General features: G+C 41.0%; 1 protein-coding gene across 4 annotated transcripts in view; it reads left to right on the top strand.

The window, feature by feature from the left end:
* Positions 1-16,907, top strand: part of HELZ (helicase with zinc finger) — a 141,723-nt gene extending 124,816 nt beyond the window's left edge. For all 4 annotated transcript variants that reach the window (XM_032457042.1, XM_032457039.1, XM_032457040.1 and 1 more), the window contains 2 exons: positions 4,827-5,079; positions 8,829-16,907. In XM_032457042.1, the coding sequence (XP_032312933.1) occupies positions 4,827-5,079; positions 8,829-9,163 (588 nt within the window). In that variant the 3' untranslated portion in view covers positions 9,164-16,907. The remainder of the gene's footprint in view (positions 1-4,826; positions 5,080-8,828) is intronic.
* Positions 16,908-27,412: the final 10,505 nt, after the last annotated feature.

Raw genomic sequence — 27,412 nt, 5'->3', positions numbered from 1 at the left:
TGCATTCATTAAATATGATGTTATAAAAGAGTTTTCATTATATAGAAATTCTGATATCTGTGTTATTTTAGTGAGAAACTAGCATGTTGTATCTAGTATCTCATGTTTAAATGAGTGTGTGTGTTTATCTGCATATGGGGCAAGATGCACGTAACGTTGGGTTTTTCTTTAAGTAATGTTAAGTTGATCACCGGGTATCAGTGATCAGAACATATTATTCTGACCCATCAACATTAAAAGTTCCCAACAACCTTTCACATTTAGCAGCTATTGATGATTGTTGCTTAGAACCATTGTTTCATTAGAGATAGCAAAATGGTGGTTTTCAAATTCTTTTAATTTCTTCTGTATTTATTTTTCTTCTGTAAAAGAGAAACTTCTCCTCATCGAATATCTGATTACCTAAAATCCAGTCTATGTAGAATAGACAGCCTAACTGATTGATTCTTGCCTTTTATTAGGCAATTTTCAGAGTAATGAAGGCCCCAAAGATGACCACTGAGGCTCCTCTCACCCTTATACATTTGAGTATCATTCTACTTTTTGACACATAGTTCTGTCTTTGGCCAGTGGGATTCCCTTCGTATTGATGCCTGTGTTCTTTTGACATGTTGACAGTGATCTTCGGTAGCTTCCGTACTTTCAGGCATCACAGGATGTCTCTGGCTCATCTTGCACCTTTTCTGCTCCTAACCAGGAATCAGTTATTGCTCAGGGAGCCCTGATGGAGACTGTATTCTGGTGCTGAAGATGTTCATTGCTACTGGTTGTCCTTACATTTGCCCTGGGCAGAGCTAGAAAGTGCTTTATTTTTTGAAAGGGAAAAATAGGTCACGCATCCGTACTGCTATTTCCAAGTCAAATGAAGAAGGGTTTTTAATATTTGTTTACTTTCTTTTACACTAAAGATCATGGTTTCTAATAAATGACTAACAGAACTAATTACTTGCTTTATATGTGTATACATACACATAGATAGATAAGATAGAGATGGGGTGTGTGTGTATGGTGGTTTTATAGTAACAATACTGATGTTAAGTTACCAGTAAATGCAGTTGAAGATATCATTGTGGTTCATTTTGTCCTAAGGCTATATCCCATAGATATATATAATATATTAGTTAAAATGCTGGATTTTAAAGGCATCTGAAATAATTCTTCTATGTGTGGTTATAGTGCTCATTTGATAAAATCTGAGTTTATTTCTATTAGTTTTTAGTTTTTAAGTTTGATTTTAAGAAGCATTTATTAGCACATGGTCCCAAATTCCAAATTATAAAAATAAGCAATATTCACAAAGACAGTACAAAAAAGAGAAAACTACAGATACCTGTGAATATCGGTGCAAGCATCCTCAGCACAACATTAGCAAATTGAATTCAGCAACATCTAAAACAGAATAATACACTATGACCATGTTTGGTCTTATTCCCAGAATGCAAAGCTGGTCTAGTATTTGAAAATAAATCAGTATAATCTACTATGTTAACAGTCTAAAGAGAAAAATCACAATTATGTCAATAGACCCTCCCTCCCCTGAAAAAAAAAAAACCCACATACATTTGACAGAATACAACATCCACTCATAAAAACTTTTGGCAAACTAGAAATAGAAGGAAAATCCCTCAACCTGTTAAAGGGCATCTATACAAATCCTACAGTTACCGTCATGATTAATCGTAGAGACTGAATGCTGAGTGCTCTCTCTCTCAGATTAGGAACAAGGTAAGACGTCCACTCTCAACATTCCTATTCAGCATTGTACTAGAAGTCGTAGCCAGTGAGGTACAGCAAGAAATAGAAAAGGCATAGAGATCGGAAAGGAGGAAATAAAACTGTCTCTGCTCATAGATGACATGATTGTCAATGTAGAAACACCCAGGGAATCTACCCAGGAAATAAGTCAACAAAAATCCTATGAGTAATGTGAGTTTAGCAAGGTTTCAGGATATAAGGGCGGCACAAATCAATCTCATTTCTATATACTAGCAGTGTTCAATTGGAAACCAAAATGTAAAAGCAAAAAGCATTGCAACAGCTCAAAGAAAAATCAAATACTAGGTCTAAATCTAATAAAACGTGTACAGGATCTGTATGCTAAAATCTGCAAAACTGCTCAAAGGTCATTTTTTTTGTGTATAAACCATTTTCAGTTGTCATCAAGATTTATCTGCCGATACTCAAATTACCTTTGAGGACAGATTCCAAAGTGGCAAATCATTATTTTCATGCATTTACCTTCATTTGTGGTATAGGAAATAGATGTACCAGATGTGTATACACACACACACACACACACATACATATACACATATATCTTTAACATATTTATCTAATTTTAAGAACATTCAAACAATTTCAAGTTTTGGTTCTTTTTGTAGCTTATAGAATCAGTCGCATTCATGTTGCCTGAGGTTGAATTTCATGTTTTGTCTACACACTCATCTTTGTCGGCAGCTACTTAGGAGCTACTAGAAGTATGTTAGACAGTACTTCCACAAGTCCCACTGTGCATGTCAGTTGTGTGATTTGGGGGGATTTCAGTTTGGAAGATACAAAGGATACACATTTTCTAGAAAGTTTAATTGAATATTTTCCCCTTTCCTATCAGCTTTCCGTTGCTTTCTGGTTTTTAGTTTTCCTCATTTAAGCTCTGTGGTTCATGTATCTATTCATTGCAAAAAGGTGTTTGTTTATATTACCAGTGTATATATGTTCAGTATTTAGTGAAACGGGGTTATAAAGTTAATGCCTGAAATTCATGTGAGTATGTTCTGTATCGCCAGGGGATTTGATTATTTTCTAAGGCCATTAACAGACATTAGTTTTGTACTGTAGTATTCACACATAAAGACTTTAGAATGTGATCCCCTACAGTTTGTGACTGGGCTAAACACTCGGGACATGGTAATAAAAGAAATACTTTATTTTGATTCTAGGAGTTAATCGTCTTCATAACAAACGTTGATAAAAAAGGCACAGGGCACAAGCTGTTGAAACCAATCATTCAGGCATTGCCTAGTAATAGCAAACATGAAGCAGGGTAGGAAGGTTGGTTCTTTAATACCATGAGTTAATGAGCTGGACAAAGAAACTTCCTATGTGCTGATTAAATTCACAGTTGACCCTAGTTGGAATGGTTAATATTCTAGAAAATAAGATTCAAATTCAAAATGATCTTGACGATTGAAAAAAATTGCCCTTAAAGCAGAATAAAATTAAGGATGACTTTACATTCTATACTTAGAGACAGAAGAATAAAAATATATGAGAAAAGGAATTAACTGGATGGAAGTATTATCTCTCTCCTTCCTCATCCAGTGGCTAAAACTTTGGAAATACAGAAATGACCTGAGCACTCATCATTTAATAGGGAAAGACTTTCTCCCCCTCCTCTCCTTCCTTCCTTTGTGCTCAAGGCAGCCAGTCCAGACCCATTCCTTAGCCTGGTTTATATCCTTGTGGTTCCATCTGTGATGAGTTGACCCTCACGTGCTTAACACCCACAAGTTCCCCCATTTAGTTGGCTTGACAATATCTGCTTGTTCTTTCTTATATTAACATCCCCACCCTCCAAATCCTGCTGTTTCTATGCCGATTTCTCTCTCTCTCTCTCTCTCTCCTTTGTAATCTAACCTCCAGTTCCTGATTTCCAATTATTGCTAACAACCATGGTAAAAGAAAGATTCCTCCGAATCATAATGACCACAAACTGTATAGCAAATCGTTATGTTGGGGGAGAAAGAGGGGGCAGTTAAAAAAGCCAGTTCCGTCCTGTCATGTAAGATCTAACATGGAATCTTATCTTTATATGTTACACTAATAACAAACCCTTCCTGTATGCCAGGAACTATTCTAAATGCTATGCATGCTGAACTCAATTCTCACAACAATCCTAAGAGGTAGGTGCTGTGAATAATGAAGCCATATTCACAGCCGAAGTTCCTGAAAGATTAAGTCAATTGCCCAGGGTCACACTGCTGGTAAAAAGCAGCCTGAAGTCTAACCAGAGATTCTGACTCCAGACTGAGGCTGCACCCCTAACTACTGCTCCATACTGCCTTGCTGTTAGAACTGAGACTGAACATTGGTCACAGCAGTCAGGCCAGAAAAACTTGGAGGGTGCTTAGGTAGCAATAAAATATCTGGAGATGTCTGGCAAATACGTCTTGTTGAGAGGGTTAAAGAAATTTGGGTTGTGCAGTGTAGGGAGGAGAAAAATGTTAATCAGGTTTCAGACATATCAAGACTAATGAATGTTCTGTTTCATTTGGAGACTGTCTAAAAGGAGACGTGCAGGGAATCCAGTCAGGGGCACTCATGTTGGCTGGGAGGAGTCCTGTCTTGCCATCTGGTCTAAGGAATAATAAACTGGAAGTTTGTGAAGGGCCCACGAGATGCGTCTAGAATGGATGAGTGTGTTCAAGACGGTTGTGATTCAGTAGGTTCTGACTGTAATTTCCCTACTAATTTTGAGAAGATACGTTTCTTCATTCTTACTCTTAATCTAATGTTTACCTAGAATGTCGATAGAATTTTAGAACTGAAGACAGGTAGTTCAGCTCCATATTTTACAGACAAGAAAACAGAGTCTGAAATTAGGTGTGTGTTGTCATAGGACTACCTGCTAAGGACCAGAACTTGGGTTTCGAACCCAGGTCTCCTGACACCGTGTCCAGAGCTCAGGCTGTTTCTTGGGCAGTTTTCACAGCCACGGAAAAGAATGTTTTTGAGAATTTCCACTTAATACAGTGAGATTGCCGTATACCTAAGGGAGTGGGGTGTAAGTTTCACTGATTTATGAAATGCCCTTTTTCTTTGTGTAGTATGAACCCCGGGGACCTGGCCGGCCCTTGTACCAAAGAAGAATCTCACCTAGCTCAGTCCAGCCTTGTTCTGAAGAAGTAAGCACTCCTCAAGACAGTCTTGCTCAGTGTAAAGAACTTCAGGACCGTAATAACCAACCTTCTTTCAACTTTTCCTCCCCGGAGTCCTGGGTAAACACCACCTCATCTACCCCCTATCAGAACATTCCGTGCAATGGATCCAGCAGGACAGCGCAGCCCAGAGAGCTGATCGGTAAGGCGGGCTTGGCGCGTTGCCACAGTTGCAGTCTTAACCACTCAGCTGCTGGGTATTTGTGGGGTTTTTCTTCTCCCGTCCCCTCCATTTGCATTATGATCTTTGAACAGCATTTAATGCTCACAGCTCACAGGTGTGCCTCAGGCGTTTATTTAGGACTATGTTGGTTCCTTACTTACGGTCTGGAAGGTAAGTAGGTCTGCCAGTATTTGGGAACTGATCATTTTGATCACTTTCATCTGTGACTGAATGGGAAGTAATGGGAAAATGTATCTCTAAATAGACTCACCTTTGCTTGGAAAAGGCTTGTTGTCTGGATTTTTGTTTTTGCTTCAGGGTTGGGGTGGGGTTAGGTCAGTACCACTTTTCAAGGATTTATTGTCAATAAAGTTGTTGACAGTTTGCTTCACAATTAAGAGTTTGGCCACAAGAGAAACCAGTAAAGTCTTAACATTTTGAGATTTAGAAATCCAATGTTTATTCCTTATATTTTAGTGAATGAGAAATCCAAAGGGCAAAGAGGGAAAAAAGAAGGCATAGATAGGAAAGCATTGGAATGGACATGGCTCTACCTTGGGTGGTGGGAAGTCTAAAAGACTTTCCTCTTTAGCCTTGAACACAAATGCACTTTTATCTTTCCTTTGGTTCCCTCTTTGTGTGTGTGTGTGTTAAATGTAAAGAAATGTTAGATGTTAAGAATGATACTATTTGACTTCTCTAATCTAGAGACTCTCTTTGTGGACTGTAGACATTGATCTTTGTGAACAAGTCTGTAATCTTTGCTGAATTTCCGCCCTGGTAGCATTAACCTCTGTATTTGAGGTTAATTTTGTTCATCTGTAGAATGTGAATCCATTGTTTCTGTAACCTTTTGGAGTATGTGCCATACAAGCATTATTTTTAGAACAATAGGTATAACAGGGCAGAAAGCAGTAAAAAGGTACTGGTTTCGTTCCTAGCAAGAGACATTGTCATTCATTAGCACTAACTCTGTAGAAGCTGCTTGGGGTTGCATTGTCATTTTAAAGGTCTAACAAAAATACATTTATCATATCTGAATTTCCTGAGAAACATCTAAATTACATATCAGTGATGAAAATTTATTACTTTTTGTTTTTTATGATTATTGTAAAGACAGCATCATTTCTCCTTTTTTTCCATCTAAATTTTAGGATAGGTTTTGGTCAAAATCAATAAAAATCTGGTAAGGTAAAAATTTCCTAAACAAGTGCCCAAAGCACATGTCATTTATGCCATCTTTTCCACAAATATAAAATTATTATTTTCTTTATTGCTAGGAGACAAATAGTAGTATTCTTTAGTTGAAAGTAACAGTGAAGTATTTAAGAATTAATTCAAAATCACTAATATCCTGATGAAGCACCACTTCTTGTCTAACAGTACGTACATATGTATGTATGTATGTGTGTATTTATCATTTTACTTTATTTTTTTTTTAGAGGAATGTAGTGATTACAAGTGGTGAGTCAGAGGAATATAATCACCAGTTGGGAAACTTCTTTTTGAAGTTTGAGACTTACTTCTTGAGTTGAAGGAAACTATTCATATTATATTGGTTTGAAATTTGAAAGAGGTCATGGTGGCTAGAGATGGCCCTGTCTTCTCCGCAGTTGCAAGCCTGAGAACAGAGACCATGTCTTTGACCTTTCTGAACTTTGGTCTCCCCTTTTGGCACTGATCACACTTCAGGCTCTTGGTAAATGCCTACTGAGTAAGGAGATCCTGAAAACAGATCCTGTGTGATCAAGGGGGTGATCCAGTCCTCCTTCGGGGCCTTTGTGCCTGGTGAGCTCGTCTCTCCAACATGTATGTGTTCGGTACTAGTCATTTATCTTGGTGACAAGGCATAAATTCATCAGGCATTTTCTTTTCATGCACAGATGAATATTTAAAGATTAGATAGAGATGTGTATTTTGAAAAAAAATCATTGGTTGCCAGATTAGTAAAATTCATAGTTTTAAATATGAATAAGAATAGTTTCTTATCTGGAGGATATACAGTAAATCAAACTGATAGAGATCTTAGACTCATGGTTAGATAAGAGTGTAGGCATTAGGTTAACTGCCTCTAAAATATTATTTTGGAAGTATTTATTATTTAATTGAAAACATTCTAAATTCTATATTGTCATGAAAATGAGAATATGGTTAAATATGAAATCTTAGTAAAATAAATAAAAATAGTAGGTTCATGAATAGCCAGTAAAATGTTTATTTTATGCATTATGTTAGGTAGTAAGGCCACTTTTATCTTGAAATATTTGTTAAACTAATGCTCTTAAAAGCAGTTGTTGTCATTCACAAAAGCAGTGGCATTTAGACGGAAAAGATGATAAATGTTCTAGAAGGATGTTAAGTGGCTTAAAATAATTTTGAACAATTTTATGAATTGTTTAAGTTTTTAAATAGTTCTATGAAATTAGCATATTGAATCAATGAAATACTTAGACTGAAAAGTGAAATATGTTCACCTCAGCTTTCCAATCCACAAACAGGTAATAAACATAGGAAAAAATGTCCATAAATACTAGTAATCAAAGACATGCAAATTAGAACTACAAGATAATTATTTATTTATAAAATAGGCTAAAGTGAAAAATAATAATAATAACATTAATGTTGTGATGGAGTAGGAAAATGAGCCACCATTGTTGATTGGGTGTGAATTACGGTATCTTCCTGCAGGGAAGTTTGGCCACAGTTATCAAAAGCTTTCATTTTGTATGCACCGTATGACCCAACCATTGTACTTTTAGGGATTTATCCTAAGGAAACAGTCATGAATGTTTAGGAATATTTATCTATAGTAACATTTATCACAGTGTAGAAAAGTGAAAAATTGACTATTATCCAAATTTGTAAAAAGAGAGGTTACTTTAAAAAGTTATGAAATATCTGCATTATATGACATAGGAAAAAATGCACCAACAAGTTAAGGCTTATCTCTGGTATTTGGGAAAATGAACAACTTATTTCCTTCTTTGGTCTTTTGTGTAATTTCCAAGTTATCCTCAATGAATATGTATTATGATTGTAATCCAATATAATGTTGTTTAAATTTTCAAAAGCTAGAAAAGAAAAGCAATGTATAAAACAAGTTCTGATTTGGTGGGCCACCAAATTAGTTAGGAAGAGGGGAGTCAAATTTTAAAGGACCTTGCAAGTCAGACAGGTTATAGGAAATGGGAAGTAAAGTTTATAGCTGTTTTCCCCCACCTTATTGCATGTTTACTTATATATTACAAGAAAAGATGGCATTTTTAAGAATTAGAATCTGACGCTACCATTTCTTAGGTTAATAATGAAAGCTGTTCTGACCAGGAGTCTGCATGTACAGCTTCTTTTTATGTAAGAAAGAACACGTCTTCTTCCCATTTGCAAACTATGAGCAGTTAATATAATAAATATCAAAGTGTACAGTTGTGCACATTAGTTTTTTGAAGCACCAACATCATTTCTCCTTTTTTTCCATCTAACTTTTATGATAGCTTTCAGCCAAAATCAGGTTTTACATGTTTAGTTATTCCAGTTCACAGAGTTAATTCTTTTTCAAGTGCTTATAAGACAGAGAAGTTTGGTTAGATGTGTTGTGATTTCTGTGGCAGAAGTTGTCTGTCCTTGTGGCTCTGCAGTCACTGAGTTCCCAGAGATGAGAACCAGTTAATGAGACGCTCTAGTATCACTGGGCTTGCCCTTCAGTCAGTGTCACTGTTCTCTGCTTCTAGCTCCGCCCAAGACGGTCAAACCCCCTGAGGATCATCTGAAGTCTGAAAACCTCGAGGTGTCCAGTTCCTTCAATTATAATGTGCTGCAGCATCTCGGCCAGTTCCCCCCACTCATGCCCAACAAGCAGATCGCAGAGTCGGCCAGCAGCAGCAGCCAGCAGAGCTCTGGAGGCAGCAAGCCCGCCATGTCCTACGCCAGCGCTCTGCGCGCCCCTCCCAAGCCCAGGCCCCCGCCGGAGCAGGCCAAGAAGAGCAGCGACCCTCTGTCTCTGTTCCAGGAACTCAGCCTGGGGAGCTCATCGGGCAGCAATGGCTTTTACTCCTATTTTAAATAATCACCTTTTTTTTCCTCAAGGGAGAATGTTTTCATTTCTGTTTGTATCAATAGAATTAAGATAGCTGGACTTCACCTATAGCTGCACAGTTCCCTTTGTTTTAATATTAAATATGTTCTTACTTAATTGCTTTGCTGCTAGACTTGCAACTAATTTTTTAAAAGTATATTCCATTATTTTGCATTTTTGACGTGAGTCGGAATTTTGACAGCTTTTATGTAGAATAAAAAATATTTTTAAATTTGTGTATTGTTACATATGTTTGCATCAAGCTAGCAGCTAAGAGGTTAATTGTGCAACTATAAAAAAAGAGAAAAAAAAAGTTTGTCTAAAATGTATTTAAAAAGAAAAAAAATTGTAAGTAGCATTTACATTTATTCAATAATATTACCATATGCTGGGTTTCTGTACCAGAAATGGCCAGTTGATGTACAAATGTATGTTATTTTTGCTTAAATTCATTTAAAATTTTTTAAAATAAAGGGGCAGCATCCTCTAAATACTTTAAGTTTTATCAGCTTTTTTTTGGTGACAAGATGCTGCATTCTAAAACTTTTATAGTTTTAGACTATGTATGATGTGCTGTTGTACTCTCCATCCACTGTAGGATAGAGTTAAAGGCATTTTTTGCAGGTGTATTTCATTATGCCACTGTTTTTTGTAACGTGAAAAAAAACAGTGGCATACTTAGTTATTTTTTGGACAAGCTCTACTTCAAGCTTGTTTTTAATGTTAATTTGATAGTGTGTTTTTTTTTTTTTAAACAAATCATGAAGCTGAAAAATTTTTAGGATTGTTGGTGCTTAGTAGACTTGATAACTATTTTAAAAATGCGTGAATTTAGTAAAATCTTTTTTTCCTCACTATGCATGTGTAAATGTTTGTAATCTGGCTCCCCCTTCCCCCTCCAGTGGGATAAAGAGTTGTGCCACTTTAAGGTTCATTTTCCCTCCAGTAAAAAATTTTGGTACCTTATTTGATGTTTACAGTAAAATGTGACATTATCCATGGCAATTCAAAGATTTTGCTAACTGTTTTGTTTGAGGAACATCATTAAAAAAGAAATACAATGTTTGTCAAAGGTGTATCAAAATTCATCAAAATCTGGGGCAAAAAACTACCCTTGTTTTTCATGTCTTTCAATTCTTCTAAAAGAACCCCACTGAACTTGTACAAAAACATAAAATTTAAATAGCTATCTTAAATATTCTACAGTCTGAAAAATTGTTTTGAATGAACTTTGGTAAAAATCCAAAGGAAAATGTTTACCCTCTTAAAACTTGTGGTCTTGTAACACTTTTAAAGCGATGCATGTTCTATTGCTTTCCTGGTCTAGTAGTACTACTTTTATACTTCAGAGATATCTTGAGACTACAATATAACCTCTTTTTTTTTTTTTTTTTTCCAAGTAAGATGAGGTTGGGAAACATTGCAAATCCTGAGTGGATCCTAATGATCCATTCAAAAATAGTTTATTGGAAGACTCCTTTGGAATAGGCCATCCTGTATTCGCAGTCCATTTTTAAAACAGACTTGAAAAGTGGAGGGGTAAAGAAAAAACTGCCACCACAGGAGTTGAGTCGATGTTGGCCAGCAACAACCCCCCTGTCATCCTCAGACAGTTTTGGAGAAGAGAGTGCCTTGAGTTGAAGGACAAACGAAGCGTACCTCGTTTATTCAGTTCTGTCTTTCTGCTCAGAGCGCAGTTCGTTTGTATGCGGCTTCACGCCGCAGGCTGCGGCTCTCTGTAAGGTGGCAGATGTTGACCTGTAGACAGCAGCACGTCCGTGGTTAGCGTCAGTCACAGGTGAAAACCGAGCCAGCAGGTCACAGCACCTCGTTTTCTCTGTATGATGTCAGATCACCATGCTTAGCTAGGTCAAATTTTCCTCAGCATTCTTTAGTCACAAGGAAAGAAGAAAAAAAATATTGTTATACAGCTGTGTATTTCCAACTCTGTGACAAAACTCAAGATGTAGCCCAAATGAAAATGCAGCCTCCCTGATGTGAGGGGTCCATGAAAAATAATGTTCTTGTCAGTGATGATTCTCCCCCCTCACAAACACGCAGGACTACAACACAAGCCAGATAAGTGTCCAAAAGCAGGTGGATCTTACGCAGACAGGATGTCATGTCAGGACTTCCAGTTAACCCCTTGTCATGAGGTAATTGTTGAATTTCCTGTTCTCCATACTTGAACAAAATACCAGTTTTTAAATTATTTATATGTATATTTAGTTAAAGAGGTCATGTACACATATAAATATATTGATGGAAGCTTTGCATAAGGAAGCTGTTGTTGTGACATCGCTGTTCTAAGCAGTTACTTCTTAAAAAAAACAAAAAACAATAGCTATTTTTTAGTCCACTGCTTTGCTCTTGAGTGTCTGAGTATTTCTCATCATTTTACACAGCCAGTCAAGAATTCGAATGTTGTTTCCATCTAATACTCTTTTAGATTTGGCTTCGAATGCATATTTCAGCCTCCAACAAGCTTATTTCTCAGCATTACTTAATACCATCCTTCCAGCCATGCTTTAAATGTTATTTATGCATAGTGTCTTATAACGGTTGTGAGAAAGTCTTACAGAAAGAAGCATTGCAAGTTTCCATTGAAATGAAGCGTGGTTTCTGAGTACCGTTCATGCTGTTTGGGTGTGACTTGTGTAGTACTAGCAGGGGCCCACAAATCAGACTTATAAAACAACACGCAGTCAGCCCTCTGTATCTGCAGGTTCCATGCCCACGGATTCAACCAAGCGCAGATCAAAGATATTTTTTAAAACTCCAGAAAATTCCAAAAAGGAGAACTTGAATTTGCCATGTGCTGGCAGCTATTTACATAGCATTTTTATTGTATTAGGTGTTATAAGTAATCCAGAGATGAATTAAAATATATGGGAGGATGTGTGAAAATTATATGCAAATACTGTCATTTCATGTAAAGGACTTGAACATCCTCGGATTTTCGTGTTCCTGGGGGTTCTGAAACCAATCCCCTGCAGATACTGAGGGACGACTGAATTTCATATACTAGATTCAACCTTAGAGTTCAGATGGAATTTTTTTTTTCTTTTTTAAAGAAAGCTTGATGTTAGCTCTTGGATAATACTGAGGATTACCAACTTCCTTTTCTTCCAAAACAGATCTCTTCTTAGTGCGGGTAATTGTTCACCTGCTGTCTTTCTTCTTCTTTGTTCTTTGTATCACTCTGAAGTTCCCTTTTTTTTGCCAGAACTATTTTGTATTCATTTTACTTTTTAATTTCAGTGCTACTGAGATTTTCTTTTTTTATCTTAAAGAAATTATTGTGGACGATAGAATTTGTAGAGTTTTCATGCTAAATTTTTTTTTTTCCTGATCTAAAAATGAATTTCTGTTAAGATTTGAAGAGCCTCATTCAGGGTAACATGGATATTTTCTGGTGTGTTTTTAAAAGGGGTTTTGGCTGCCATTTTGGCATATGCTTTGCCAAATTGTTGTAGCAGAGCTTTGTTTTTGATTGATCAGTAGTTAATTATTGACCATTTAAACTAACATGACCTTAAGTTTCCTTCCCTCAGACAGATCTGCCTTCTGTCCAGGTCATTTTGTATGTGTGAAATAACAAACTGCTTTGTGTGGTTTCTGTTCATCAGAGATTCTAGGATAAGTTCAGGTTTGGTGTAAACATCAGTTGGTCTTTTCAGTTCAAAGAATTGCAGAATAAGTAAAACAAGCAGAATTCCCACTGAGTAAGTGTTGCCTAATTAAACACAGCAATCTCCAAGAACTGTTTGTGAAAACAGTTTCCTTGTTTATGGAGGCACTGAAATTGCTGAGAAAGCTAACTGAATTTCCTAACTTGAGATAATTAATATATAGAATTACCTTACTCTAGTGTAGTTGATTTTACATGTTTAATATTTTCCATGTATATACATCTCAAAGGCAAAGCTATAAACGTATACGAATATATCCCTAGCTACCTTGGCTAGAGAAAGCCACTTTGCCTAAGAGCCAGGATGTGAAAACCAGTTTCAAGATAAATTTTAGATTTCAACTATTGTTACGAAGAAAGTTAGATTCACTGAAATCGTTTTAAGAAGAGACACCTGTTATCCTTGGATAGCACTGTTTCATACTGGAGTTGTTTTTAAAAAGGAAACCCAGAAAAAGCCTATAAAAATACAAGATTAAAAGTTTAAATATATTGAAAGATGCAAATTGCTGCCTTAAATGTCACGTAGGCTATCTGGGTCTTTTTTCTTTTCTTTTCTTTTAGCTCCACAAAGGTAGTAATTTGTCTTTTATGATCTCCCAGGCATTATTTCTTGCTAACCATCCCTTTAACGTGTGGGAACCATCAATTTCTACCACCACCCTGTTTGCTTTTCCAAATCTCGAAATAAATGTTTTAATGGATCTGATTTTTTGCTCCGCTCTTTGCCATCTGATCCACAAACTATTCAGCAATTAGAAATAATGGATAATGTTCTATGATTGCTTCATGACACCATGATTTCATGGAAGAGTAAGTGGCATGTTAGTCTTCAAAGTGCTCATTACATGAGGTGTCTCGAATCCTCCATCTACTTGAGGCTGGATATTTATTTGCCTCGATTTTACTGTAAAGCTGCTAAATTCACACTTACTACTTTCGTACCTGTTTAATTAGCAATTTCAAAACCATTGTTACAAGGAGTGAATCCTCCTAACATTTAACAGTCTTGCAAAACACATTCAGAAAATGGCTGTTATTACTTGAAACTAGAATATCAAACGTTTAAAAATGAAAAATTTTAATGTAGCATTTAAAAATTTCAAAATGTTTGAAAATATCTACTTTGGAATAAATGTTCAGGAAATAGTCACAGGGAGTTCCTCAACTTTTTTGAAAGGAGGCACCTAGTAGAAGAATCTAGACTTAGTAACGTGAACTGTGGTCATACAGCGGTAGTCTAGAGCTCCTAGAGCTGGCGTGTTAAGAAAACCCAGAGGCATTCATGGACCTATAGTTCGTCATCAGAGAATTAGACCTGACTTTATTTGCAATTTGTTCAATACAGAGATTTTATTTTGATATGAATATTAAGCATAAAGCATAGTAAGTTTTATATAATTCTGTAAGTTCATTAAACAATATTATGAAATCTTCATTATGTTCTTTGGGAGTCTTTTCAGCTCTTTCTATGCCTCACATATGAGGTCTCCTCTGTATTTTAGTTTGCATTTTGCTAGCACGTGACTGCCTGCCTTAGAACTATGTGTAGGAGGGGAAACCAATATTACTTTTAACTTTTTTGAAATATATTTTTTCATTCATTCTTTTTTTTTTTTTTTTTTTTTTTTTTTAATGTTTGAGCAGTTGAGGGGAAGGGGCAAATTCCATAGATTTCAACACAGAATAGAAGCCACTCAGGACTGTTTACAAATCTGTCCTGCTTTAAGATTTTGAAGTTTTGAGCAAAGTAGAGAGCAGTGGTTCTAAAACGGTAGACAGCGTCAGAATTACCTGGAGGGCTTGTTAAAGTACGGGTCGCTGGACCCACCCCCAGAGTTCCTGATTCCAGGCTGGAGCCTGATCCTTTGCATTTCCAACAAGTTCCCAGGCAACCCTGATGCTGCCAGCCTGGGTACCACACTTTGAGAACCCCTGGTCTAGAAAGAGTCTGAAGGTCTTGTCAGTCATGCATTTATTTACTCAGTATACAAAACTAGTCTCTTGGGACATAATTCTGATGCCATGAGTGGGACATTCATGGAGAAAAACCTCAATGGAGTGACGAGCCCCTCGGATGGTGGCCACCCCCTTCCAGCGCTCACGCTCTGTAAGGTCTGCGCTGCTCCTCCGTGTCAGGGTGCAGGGGCTCTTTTATTTCTAGGGTGGATTTGGTGTGTGTGCACTGCAGCCTGGGCTTTGGTTTGGAAGCCGTGCATCTGTTTGAAGAGCTTAGAGGCAATCTTGATGGTCTGTACACACAGAGATGAGACTTGTGGGAGGAAGCCGTTCAAATATCACAAGGATGCACTTTGCATTTACCAAGGCGCTAAGTACAGGAGGCCCTGTCCTGAGTGGCAGTGACACGGAGCATCAAAAATGACAGATAATCCCCAAATGATGTATTCGTAGTTTTCATGCTTTGGGGGTGAGGGAGTTGAGGACAAAGGATTTGCTTTTCAAATTATGTGTTTCTCAGGTTAACACAATTATTTTGGATTCTCTGCCATGCCGGTGGGTGTTCGGGGAGCCTGAAGTGATGTATATGGCAGAAAGTTGATCATTGTCTCTGATTGCTTTGCTATCTTCAAAAAAACAAAAAAACAATGTTTGAAAAAAAAGAAAGAAAAAGCAACAGTCTAGGGGAATCTACTACCTACACAGCATGAGTTGTTCATAAACCATAGGTGCACATGTATGAACAAGTTATTTTTGAGAAAGAAACTGCCTACAATATAATCAACCTACAGGTCTTTGGATATTTTAAAAATGTGTGTGTTAGTGTCATTGTTGTTAATATTCCCCCTGGAGTCAGTGCAGCTTGAGGGGTATTGGTCTCGGCCTCTGGTTTTTAGTTTGGCTTTGAATTTACTGAGACACGAGAAAGAGAAAAAAAATATTTTTAAGGTGATAGATTATAGAACGACTTAGAAGTAGTGCATATGATAAGCATCGTAGAACACACAGCTTTGGAATTCTTAAAACACAGTACTTCCTCCTTGAAAGGCTTGCTAACCTTTGGTGGGATCGTTTGTATGTTCAGCACAGGTTACTTTATCCAGTTCCAACTCACAGGGAGCTTCTGTTTATTCACACTTTGCTTGGCACGATGCCTTGGATGCAAAGACCTCTTCTCTCTTTCCGTTGGTCGGAGGGTCCTTTTATCCAGGCTGAGGTCCTGACGGACGCGTCAGTTACACCTGAGAATGTTTCTCAGCACCCCCTCCCATTCAGAGGAAAGGTCTTGGATTTTTACGTATCCAGACCATGCCTGCTTCCTATAAACCCACGTGTATGACATTGTACTGTATCCGCTTTCTGTGCCAGTCATCCAACCTGATTCTTTGAAACCCATGAAGGTACTGGTTATACGTAGTAGTTGTATCCTAGGTAAATACGGTGATTAAAATACCTCTCCTCTAAATGATAAAGGTAATGGGTTTTGCATTTTATTAAAGGGTCCTGTTATTAATGACACAGGGTTTTTTTTTATGCTTCAAAAATACAAGTTCTTATCTAAGCTTGTTCAGCTAACTTCATACAATCAATTACTTAGCAAATTCGTACTGGGTCTTCTTTTGGCAAGTCTTCCAAAGGGAGGCTATATAAAACTGAGATGGTCAGTTTCCATCTCTTAAAAGTACCAGTTGTACAGTCATGTAATAATCATAAGTTATGGCAAAATTATAACAAAATTATTATTATTTCTTACAGTTAATGATACCTCGTCCGAGAGGTCCTAATACCTTAAGAGTTTATCCTTAAAAGTAAAAATGACTTTGTACCATAAAATAACCCCAAAGCCATTCTCTAGGGTTTTTATTTTCTTCCTTTTCTGTCGTTTCCTTTTTTTTAAACTTAGTTTTGGAATTTCTTTAGCCACTTTGGTTCCTTAGAACAAGTTTTCAATTTGGGGGTCTGTAGTTCCTACATTGTGATCATTGTCTCAGTGAAGTTCTTTTGTTTTAAAAGATTCATGGTAACACAAAATGTATTTTACTGCTACAACTAAAATGTATTTATAATAAAATGCCTTTTTAATAATTTGGAGATGTGTTTATTATGTGTGAACCACAATCCTCTGCTTGCTTTTACTTTTAAGATCAAAGGTCTGACAGAAGTTAAGCACAGCCCTTTGATTTCATTCATAATATTCATCTGTAAAACCAGCTAAAGTAACAGGACTTCATATTAATTTGTAAAATTGTGACTCCTCTAGTTTCAAGAAATTTGCAGCTTTACTTAAATCTGTGAACTTCAGCAGTACCCAAGGCCTGAAGGCTTTAAGTGTTACCTGAAAGCTTAAAGATCCTCAGGGGTCAGTGAGAAAATGAGCCGTCCTCAAATTGTCATTCAACACAGTTCTTAAGAACTTTAAAGAAAGTGATCATCAATTGTGATCATCAATTACTGTTAACAAGTCACTTGTTACTGCTGGGCTTGTGTGGTCCAGAATTTATTTCAGAACTCACAAACCTAGTTTATATCATTTATATTATGTGGCTATAATAACACACTTCACGGCGGTATATGACAAGCATTAATTCAACCTTCCCCAACACCTCCCCTCCAAATGCCGGCTGTGCAGAAAACTGCCCTGAGTCAGGGGCTTGTTTTTTGTTGGGGAAATAATTATTTGCATTCTGCCATGATGTGATTTTGAGAAGCATTTAGCAGGTCACAGAATGCTTGGTGTGCCCTGGCTTTTTTATTTTTAACATCCCAGTATGTGGCACTATAAATCTAACTTGAATATGCTGTGCTTAAAGTTTGCAAATGTAAGAAGATAGGACAGCCAGCCTTTCATAAGGACAATTCATTATTCTTACTCATTGCAGTGAATCCGTTTTTAAGCCACGTGTCTTGTTTTCTTTGAGTTGAGTTGATACAATATGACATAAATCATCTCTGGATGTCAGAAAGAAAAACTCTTCTGTACGTACAAATCAAATGGATGTGGAGAACCCCCTGGGCTGCCATCTGCTCTTGATGAAGTAACCAGGGGCCTGTCATGGGTGGGAAAATGCAAACAAGACTTTCAGGTGTTAATTCCTGTGCCATAGTGGTGCTCTTTGAAGCATTTTTGCAAGAATATTGGTGTGAAAGTTAGTGGGAAAATGTAATTTCATCAAAACTGCAAGGTGGGAACAATCTGTAGGGAGTGCAGGTGAGGCGTGAGAATGGAAAGTGGGCTCAGTGGAGGGAGTGCTGGAACAGGGACTTGTCTGCACTAGGCTCCGTTAAACTGGAACCTCCAAACACCCCTCTGGTTGGTTTTAAGCAGCCGATGAGCCCTTGGTCTGAAATCAGCTTTGCTGCTTGACTCATATAGTGGTATTATCCTAACAGACCCCTTCCCCAGTGCGTGGAAGCCCTCTTCTTCAGATCTGAAGACCCCATCTTGATTGCGTGGCCTCCGTTCCAGCTCATCCCACTAACTACAGCCCGAGTTACCTTTCTGAAACACATCTGACGGTGTCACTCTTTCTGAGAAGCCCCTGGTGGCTTCCTATCGCACTCTAAATTTCTTGGCTTGTCTCTTCGTGTGCTCCTGTTCAAACCTGGCACCCCTATGTCTTGTTCCTGAGCCCCACACATGGCTGACTACATCAGACCCCTCGCCTCCCCTTCCCTGGACGAGCCCTTGACATTCCCGCTTCTCTACTTTGTTCAGAGCACAACCTTCAGCACTCAGAACCCCAGGTCTACTTTGGGGAGCTCTTCTTATTATTCGAGACTGTCAAATCCACCCCCCTTACTCCCCGGGTAGAATTAGCTCCCTGTTCCTCTGGGCCTGCTTAGTTGCCTTATACCTCTGCTATCACAGTTTTTGTATTAGAGTTAGGAGTTTGTGAGCTTCTAGGTGGCAGAGATCTTGTCCTAAGACCCTAAACCCTGCAGCACTGACTCTGTACGTCTTATATAGCCAGCCCTCAAACGCCTGCTGAACTGGGCTTTGACTGGGGTTTGACTGAGAGAAGAACTCAAGAACACGCCCCCCTGCCCAGGGATGTCTTTTGCCAGTGCAGTGTGGCCAGAGGATATCAGTTGTCAGGAGTGACGGCCTGGGGAGCAGGAGTAAGCTGGGCGCTGTGGTGACACCCCCACCCACTTCACTCAGCTCTCCCAGCAATGACAAAGCATGAGTGTTCACCGGCATCTGTGCCTTCCCAGGTATCACCGTGAGAACCCTTGGTTTGACAGCTTCACCATGGTTACGTCAGTTTTGATGGATGCTGCCTACTTTAGCATAGCCTGGTCTGTGGGCATATACCTACCATGCAGATTTCTGGGGAAGTGATGAAAACCCCTTTTGTCTGAAGCTCTGGTTGATTTTAAATCCGCAGAGGGAGGTAATTAAATTGAATAGGAGCTGCAGCTTGCAAAATCTATGTATTAGCCCACACTTAGCTCATTATAACTGATGTTCTGTAAATTGATTTGAACCATTGTTTCGGGAAACCATGCTACTAATTCCCGTGAAGAAAGCTGAGCTAGTCAGACGATGGGATGAACTGGCAGGGACTCTGGAAGGTGGGCGTGGCTGGCTGGCTGAGCGGCTCGGGCTCTGGGCTCCCCTGCAAAGCAAACCAGAGGACAATGTGGTTGGATGCCGTTTGCTCACTAATTGAACAGGAGTGCCATCCAAGGCGTCTGCTGACAAGCCCTCTTGATGGGAGCAGAGTGCCTGAAAGTGTCGGAGACCTTGCAAAAGAAACTTGGAAACGTTCTAATTAGTCTTTCCGGTTTTGTTGCCTTTATGTGCAAAAGACACGAGGAAGCCAAAAGGGAGGGGCCTGAAGTCACAGGGGTGGGTGGCTCGTCTCTGAGCCTGCTCTTGTTCAGACCCACCTGCTAGGTCTTCCACCCGTTTGGAAACCAGACATTGTACGTGTTTTCACAAAGCTTAACAGAAGTGGGTGTTCTTTTGGGCTGGGGCTCCTCCTCAAAGAGAAAGTTTTGAGGATTCAGTCCTCAAAGTTCGCGATCGGGCTTTGAGCAACGTGGAACCCGGGACAAAAGTAACAGGGAATTATTGGCAGGTGAGTAAGCACATGGGCTTTAATCTGATGAAGTAAATCTCGCTGTGACCTACAGGCCTTCTAGGACCCAGATAATTCCTACCAGGCTGCTTCTGCTAACAGGGGGGAAGAGAAACGATTTTGAAAATAAATTTGTGGTCTCGCATAATTAAAGGTGGTTCTGAACCACCCAGCAAAGCACAAGTGGAAATCTGTGTGCTGGCACAGGCTGCCAGCCGATGTGCTCCAGCTCAGAAAGTCAGCTCACTTTGCGGAATCAGCCGTGTGCTCAGCCCTGGCAGATACAGGCGGCGGCTCGGGCCCATCAACCCCGCTCCGGCCACGCATGCATAGGGATAAGCGGCTCTGGCTGCAGACTCCTGAGGCCAGGGAACCAGATCCGAATGAGCTCCGTCAAGCCCCTCCTGTGCTTCTAGAGGCCGTCCTACTGCGCCTCCTGGTTCTTCTTTGCAGTGTCTCTGCACGCACCCCTCCGTTTTTCCAGGGCATGCACTTGTTCAATGTACCAGCACATCCAGGGGGCGCTGTACACTGTATGCTGTGCAGAGGATTTGGCTCAAGGACTGGGGTGGGAAGGTCCTAGCTGCATCTGGGATGATTCTGAGGAAAATAACAGCCTTCCCTTCGAAGAGCTTATAATCCGGCAAGGCAGGCCGGCCCAGGGAGCAGTACAGAAAGGGGCAGGTACAGGACTATGAGCACAGGGTCAAGGGCACCAGAAGGAAGAGAGCGTGAATTCTGCACAGAGAGGTGGGAAGACATGTCCCCTCGTGATGTCTGAGCTGGGCCCTGCAGAGTAAGTGGGACATCAGCGGCTCCACAAAGGGGCAGGCCCCATGCCCCTCCGTGTTTCCACGCAGCCCACCTAAATTGCATAGCACTTGTACTTTATTTGAAAAGCATCCACTATTGAACTCTAAGTACCCAAAGGACAAGACCATAAACTATCTCTCGCTGTGTCCTGGTTTAGCCCAGTGCCTCGCACACAGTGCTGTATCCAACGGAGCAGAGAGAATGATGGTCCCCCAAAGACGGCCACATCCTAACCCCTGGGACCTGTTAGTTTATATAGAAAAAGGCGTTTTGCAGATGTGATTAAGCTAAGGACCTTGAGATGGGGAGCTCCGCTTGGGTTCTCTGGACGAGCCCAATGTAATCACAAAGGTCCTTCTAAGAGGAAGGGAGGCAGGATGATCAAAGTCAGAGATGTGGGCAATGTGATGGTGGAAGCAGAGACTGGAAGGATGTGGCCACAAACCGAGGGACGTGAGTGCTCTCCAGACGCTGGAAAAGCAAAGACTCTCTCCCAAAGTCTCCAGAAAGGACCATCTCTTCCAACACCTTGAGTTTAGCCTCCAAGATTCATTTTTAGACTTCTGACCTCCACAACAGTAAGAGGATAAACTCATGTTAGTTTTAGCCACTAAGCTTGTGTGATTCGTTACAGCATCAGTAGGAACCGAAGATACTCAATGAGTGCACATTTGCTTAAGTGAAGGACATCCCCTGTGAAAGGGATGTGAACGGGCTTAGCATGTATGGAAAACAGCACCCTCTAGGGTGGTCAGTGCTCAGGGCACAAGCAGCAGAGAGAGGGCCTCTGACGACGGCGAGGGGAGCAAGATGACCGTGTGGATTTGGGAGTCATCTCAGAAGTAGAATCTGGGAGGCCTGGCTCAGGAGGCAAGCTAGGAGTCAAAGAAACCGCAGGGTGAGGCTTGGGTGAATGGGGAGATAGCGCGTCATCAGAATGAGAGAACAAAGAGGGAAGAGCAGGTTTGGGTCAGAAGGGTCAGAGGCAGGGCTAGGACTTCTCCATCTGGAACACCTGGGATGCAGGTCCCCGGGCAAAGCAATGCAACGCAGCAGCGCTGACACCTGCACAGAGAGACGGGCTGGAAACCCAGGCGGGGACCTTTGTCGCCAGGAGCCAGAGCACCAGGAGGGAGTGAAACTTTCATAGACGTTGCGGTGCGAGCTAAGAAGACCAAAGACAAAAACCTTGGAAACACACAAGTTCAAGGGGCAGGGTAGAAATACGAACATTGCATAAACAGGACCAGTACAAAGGGAGAATTCAGGAAATCTGAAGGAGGAAGCAGAGGCCCGAAGGGCAAAATGCTAGAGAAGGATGTTGCAGGATGCAGCTTGGCGATGGAGAGGTCCCTGGTGACCTTCAGGAGAGCACACTCCATGGCGTGGCACGTGGGGCTTGAGAAGGGAATGCAAAGTCAGTGGTGACCGGGGTACTGAGAATTATTTCGAGACTCTGGTCAGTTAACGGGAGATGAAACCCACACGGTAGATCTTAGAAGAAGGAACATTCACTGCCCTACCTTTCTCCACCTGCAGCCTCTGCCCCTTCAGACATCTCTCATCTGCATCTCGTTTATCTTTGTCAGACCACTTTCTTCCTCAAAGGCCTTCCCTGGCCATCCATAAGATAAGCAGTGTCAACTTTCTCAAAGAGCTCTTTCTTGAACTCTTACAAGTTTTGATCGCATGATCTGCTTCATTGAATGTAACCAGGACTCTTAAAGATCATCTAATAATCAAATGATCATCAAGGGTTTCCAAACATTTTAAGCAACAGCGTCCTTTTTTTAAATTCTAACAAAGTCTTACATTAGAACCTATATCTATAAGGCCTCAATATACAATATATAAAATACAGGTTTTACTTTTGTAAATGTATTTAGTAAACACATTTCACAACAGCCTCTTGTAAAATCCATTCATTAGAGTAATGATGCTATTCCGAAGGACACAAGCATTGGAAAATGGAATTTATGAAAGACAGAAGCAATCTGACATCTAAATCTAACACTAATTTATTTTCTCTACTTTGTTTTGGTTGGGCGATATGAGAAAATATTTTGATTAATGAAAATAAACAGTAGAATTTTCTCTGCACCATTTTATCTGAGCCGATATGCACAGGCCTGAATTTTCCAAAGACCAACTCAGAACAAAAATCCTCATCCATGAAACACAGACAAGAAGCTGAAATGTAGGCAGAGAAATGTCTGAAGAAGAAAGTGACAGCACAGAGTTTAACACTTCAGGGGTCCTTAATATACCAAAGTGATGCACGTGACACATATAAATGCATGTTGGGTTTTGTTCCAGTTGAAATAAACTAGAGTCAGATATCTGCCTAGCTCACGAGAAACCTTCAGGAACCTTTGGTCTCTCCAGAAAACCAGGACCTGGCAAGACTGAACTCATATTACACAGCAAGGTGGCTACCAGTTCAGCCCCTTGAAACTGACAAGCACATGACTCTCATTCTGTGCTCTGCTGTGGGACGTACCAGCTGTGTTAGATCCTCTAGGTTAGGCCCTCAACCTTGCTGAGTCTCAGTTTCTTCATCTGTTAATTGGGAATAATAATCGAAGCTAACACACAGGGTTGTCGTGAGGCTTAAGAGAGAAAATACACATCAAGTGCACCATTATTACTGTTTCAAGGACATTTGATGGTGATTTTTTAAATGTGCACATCATGTTTCCTGAGGTCTGGGACCCCATCGTGTATCTGGGTATTCACAGCCCCAGAGAATGGTAGAGCTTGAGGGACCGTAACGATGAGGTAGTCTGACACATGCTCCAGTCTCACATGAGCTAGTTAACGTTTGCAGGTGAGGAAACAGGCCCAGGGAAGGTCCACAGCTGCCCTGACCTGGAGCTCTGTCTCTTATACCCCCAGGCTGGCGCGTAGTGGGGCCAGGAAGGTGAGGGTGACTAAGGGCAGACCTCAGCAAAGGGAACCCTGGAGCAGCACCGTCGTCAATGCAAACGGAAGACTCTGCTGATCGGCAGCCCTGTTCGTCCTTGACCCCACTCACAAACCTACATTACCTGCGGAAAAGCACTATTTTCCCCTCCCTCCTTTCTTTCCACCTCCTTTAAGGTGCCTACTGTGTGCGGGGCCTCTGTAGTGGCAGTGGATGAGCCCGCCAGCCTCTGCCCTCCTGGAGCTTTTTCTGTCCTGTGTTGGAAGCAGATCTTGAACCAGGAAATGACGAGAGGGAGGCATGTCAACCATGGCCTCGGCCATTCTGAGGGGGAGGGGGAGGGGGCCCCTGGGGCTCAGGGACGAGCTGGGTCTCACCACACTTCACAGGCCACTATTTCTGGCCTCCAGACATCTCCCAAATATCTGAAGATGGGAAGGAGGAGGAGAAGCATCTTTCAGCAGGGTAGCTGGTGTCCTCCCTCAGAGGTCAATTTCACACCTGTGAAACCTACAGAGCCGTGGTTCTTCACTGCTCCTAGATCCCATCTCTCTGCTGAGAGTTTGATACCTGAGTTTCTGGAGACTGCAGGCCAGCCTCTTGGCTTCAGTCTCACCCATCACCTCATCTTAACCACTGCGGCAGCCTCTCGCTGAGCTGGGGCTGGCCTTGGCTGCTGTGTTTCCCTTTTCTCATTTTCCTCCCCGTTAGATGGAGAGGATTCTATATTGTCACCCCCCTGCCTCTTGGACATTCCTAGGTGAACTGTATCCCTGTTTCTATTAACTTCATTAGGCTCTGAAGCATGTGCACGGTTGCCTGAAGGCGCCCTGTTTAAAACACGGCGAGGTGGGGGCAGGAAGAGTGTTAGCCGTTGAAATCATGGCTCAGACGTGTGTTTTGGGGCTCCTCAAGCTCAGAGCTGAGAACTCGCAGGTCGTGGCTGCAGACAACCCTCCACCCCATCCTCCACTTCTCCCCGGGGTTACCAGGATCCCTTTGTGGGCCAAGATGAGGCAGATCAAACCACATCAACAAGCATTTCCATGAGGTCAGGGTGTTCACATTCAGGCCAAAAACTCTTGTCTGGAGCAAAGTCAGAAGAAGACAAAGTATAGTTCTTTGTAAAGGCAATTACCTTAATGAACTTCCTTTGCTGCACAGGATCAATGCCTGGTGTGGGGATGAATTGCTGGCACCGGTGGTTGCTCTAGAGCCATGAAATGAGGGCTCAAGGAGGCCACGGGCAGCTGCATCCTCACCTCCCGCCAGTCCTTGATTTAACAGACATGTTCCACACCATGGATTTATTAATACCTTGTCTCCACTTCAGATCTTTTCTGAAAGCAGACAGGGTATAAATTAGACATGAATCTGTAAATAAAACAGTTGCTCAAAATGGAACAAGTCACATCAGCAGGCAGGGGAAACACTGACATAGGATGTGATTAAAACCCCTCTTTATTGGGGCAGGCAGGAGGAATGGAGGTACACAGACTCGAAACGTTCGATCTCAAGGAGGGATAATGAGAACCCAACCACCTGGACAGTTCTGTGTGTTAGACCCGACTATGGGTTAGCCAAAGAGAGAGTCTGATGTCTCTTGGTCCCCCTAGTGAAGACTGAAAAGGACCCTGGTTACACAGGTGGGAAACCAGCAGCCTCGGTTCTCTTTCCTGCTCCGGCACCAGTTAACCAGACGGTGGGAAGCAAGCCCTCCTCAGGGCTTCAGTCTTTCCTTCTGTACAATGGGGATCATCGTGGCTACCTTCCACTGCCCCGCTGACCCACAGGAGAGTGACAAAAAGGAACAATCCATAACATGGACGCTGTCTCTATTTAAAATTTTGATACTATTGTTGCAGAAAAAATGTGTTATAGCTCAGTTGTGACAGCAACCTGGACCCTGGCAAGAGACCAAGCAGCACTCGGAGAGTTGGAGAACTCAGGTTTACTACGCCAGCAGGCCCAAAGGGGTTAACACTCCAAGCTCTGGACCCTGTCTGTAGGTTTACACAAGCTTTTATAGGCTGTCAGTTTACACTTTGCAAAATCATATGCAAATAAAGTGTAACAGAAGTTGACTAATTAGGAACAAGCTTTGTAGAAATGGACCAATCAGGAGGGAGAGAAATAACCAATCAGGAGTGAGCTCCATGCAAATGAAGTACTACAAATGGACCAATCAGAAGTTAGGGAAATGGACCAAACAGGAGTGAAGGAAATAACCAATCAGGAGGGAGCTCAGGGAATCAACAGGATTTTAGAGGTAAGTAAGCCGTTTCAGAGGCAAAAAGTGAGATAGAGCCTCTGGACCAGGAAACCGGATGGTGCTGGCAGAAGAGTAGTGGCCCTGCCTGGGGGTCCTGCCGGTCTTTTTAGGGGGCTTCCTACCTCACTATCATCATTCTGGATATTTTGCAATAATTGTGATTTAAAAAAATCACATATCCTATATATCCCAAAGAATCGAAAACAAGGTCCCAAAGACCTTGTAATCCATATTTGTACATCCATGTTTATAGTAGCATTATTCACAATAGCCAAAAGGTGAAGGTAACCCCAGTGTCCATCAATGTATGAACAGATAAACAAATGTGTATTCACACGGTGAAGCATTATTCAGCCTTAAAGGGGAAGGAAATTCCAACAGAGGCTACAACGTGGATGGACTTTGAGGACATTGTGCTACGTGAAATAAGACAGACACACGAAAACAAACACTGTCTGATTCCACTCATATGAGGCACCCAGAGTAGTCAAATTCGGAGAGATGGAAAGTAGAATGAGTGTTGGGGAGGACTGTGGTAGGCGGGAGCTGTTTAACAGGGACCGAGTTTCTGTCTGGGAAGATGGGAAGAGTTCTGGAGACTGACTGCAACGATGTGAATGCACTTAACATTACTCAACTTTCCGCTTAAAAATAGTTAAGATGTAAATTTTAGGCTGTGTATATTTTACCACATTAAAAAAAAAAAAAAGAAATCTCACACTTAAATATTATTTATCTTGACTGAGTTGCTTAGTCCTGGCTCTGCCACCTTCCTTACCTCATGGGATCTGACGAATTTTAAAAAGCTGAGAAAAAAGCATCATGGAACCTCAGGGTTTGATGACTGTTAAATTCACATGCCTCCAGGGAGGAATTAGAAGCTGTGGGTGTCTGATGCTAACTGCACAGGTTAGAGCAAATCGCACTGTCGTTTTGCTGTGTGCCCCTGGGCAGACCCTCTGACCACGGCCCCAGCTAGGCTCTGCCGTGAGGCCAGGGGACACTTCGAAGTCTGAGCCAGACCCAACCGGAGCGAGACTGACCCCCTGCCCATCCCGACATCCTTCCCAGCAAGCACCCGTGGCTGGACTGGGGAGAAAAAGGTGCTTTCCCTCATTGGTTTGGTCGATCTCTTTGTTAATCGGCATCCGGCTCTATTTTGTTCTGTAGAATCCTTGCAGCCACCTTCCAAGCCTTCTGTCTGCCCAGCAGTTTCGGGAGGGCTTATGTCTCTCCCAAATTGCTGAACCTCTGGGAAACCAAATGTCTTCTGGAGTGGAATGGAACATTCAGCGGATATTCCATTCAGAGTGGGGTTTGGTGCTAAACATACAGCTATCCGTGTAGAGATATAAAATGCACACCAGCCTAATTCTTCTAAAAGTAATCATAATAACACTAAAAACAATAATACTGAACTCCAAAATGGAGTTTGCGGGAGGAGGGCATCTGTCTTTCTTCTTACTCATAAACCGTGGCCCCAGCTCCCAGGCTGGGC

The sequence above is a fragment of the Camelus ferus genome, chromosome 16 (genome assembly GCF_009834535.1).
Source record: "Camelus ferus isolate YT-003-E chromosome 16, BCGSAC_Cfer_1.0, whole genome shotgun sequence".
NCBI lineage: Eukaryota > Metazoa > Chordata > Mammalia > Artiodactyla > Camelidae > Camelus > Camelus ferus.
This window is presented reverse-complemented; position numbering and strand designations above follow the sequence as displayed.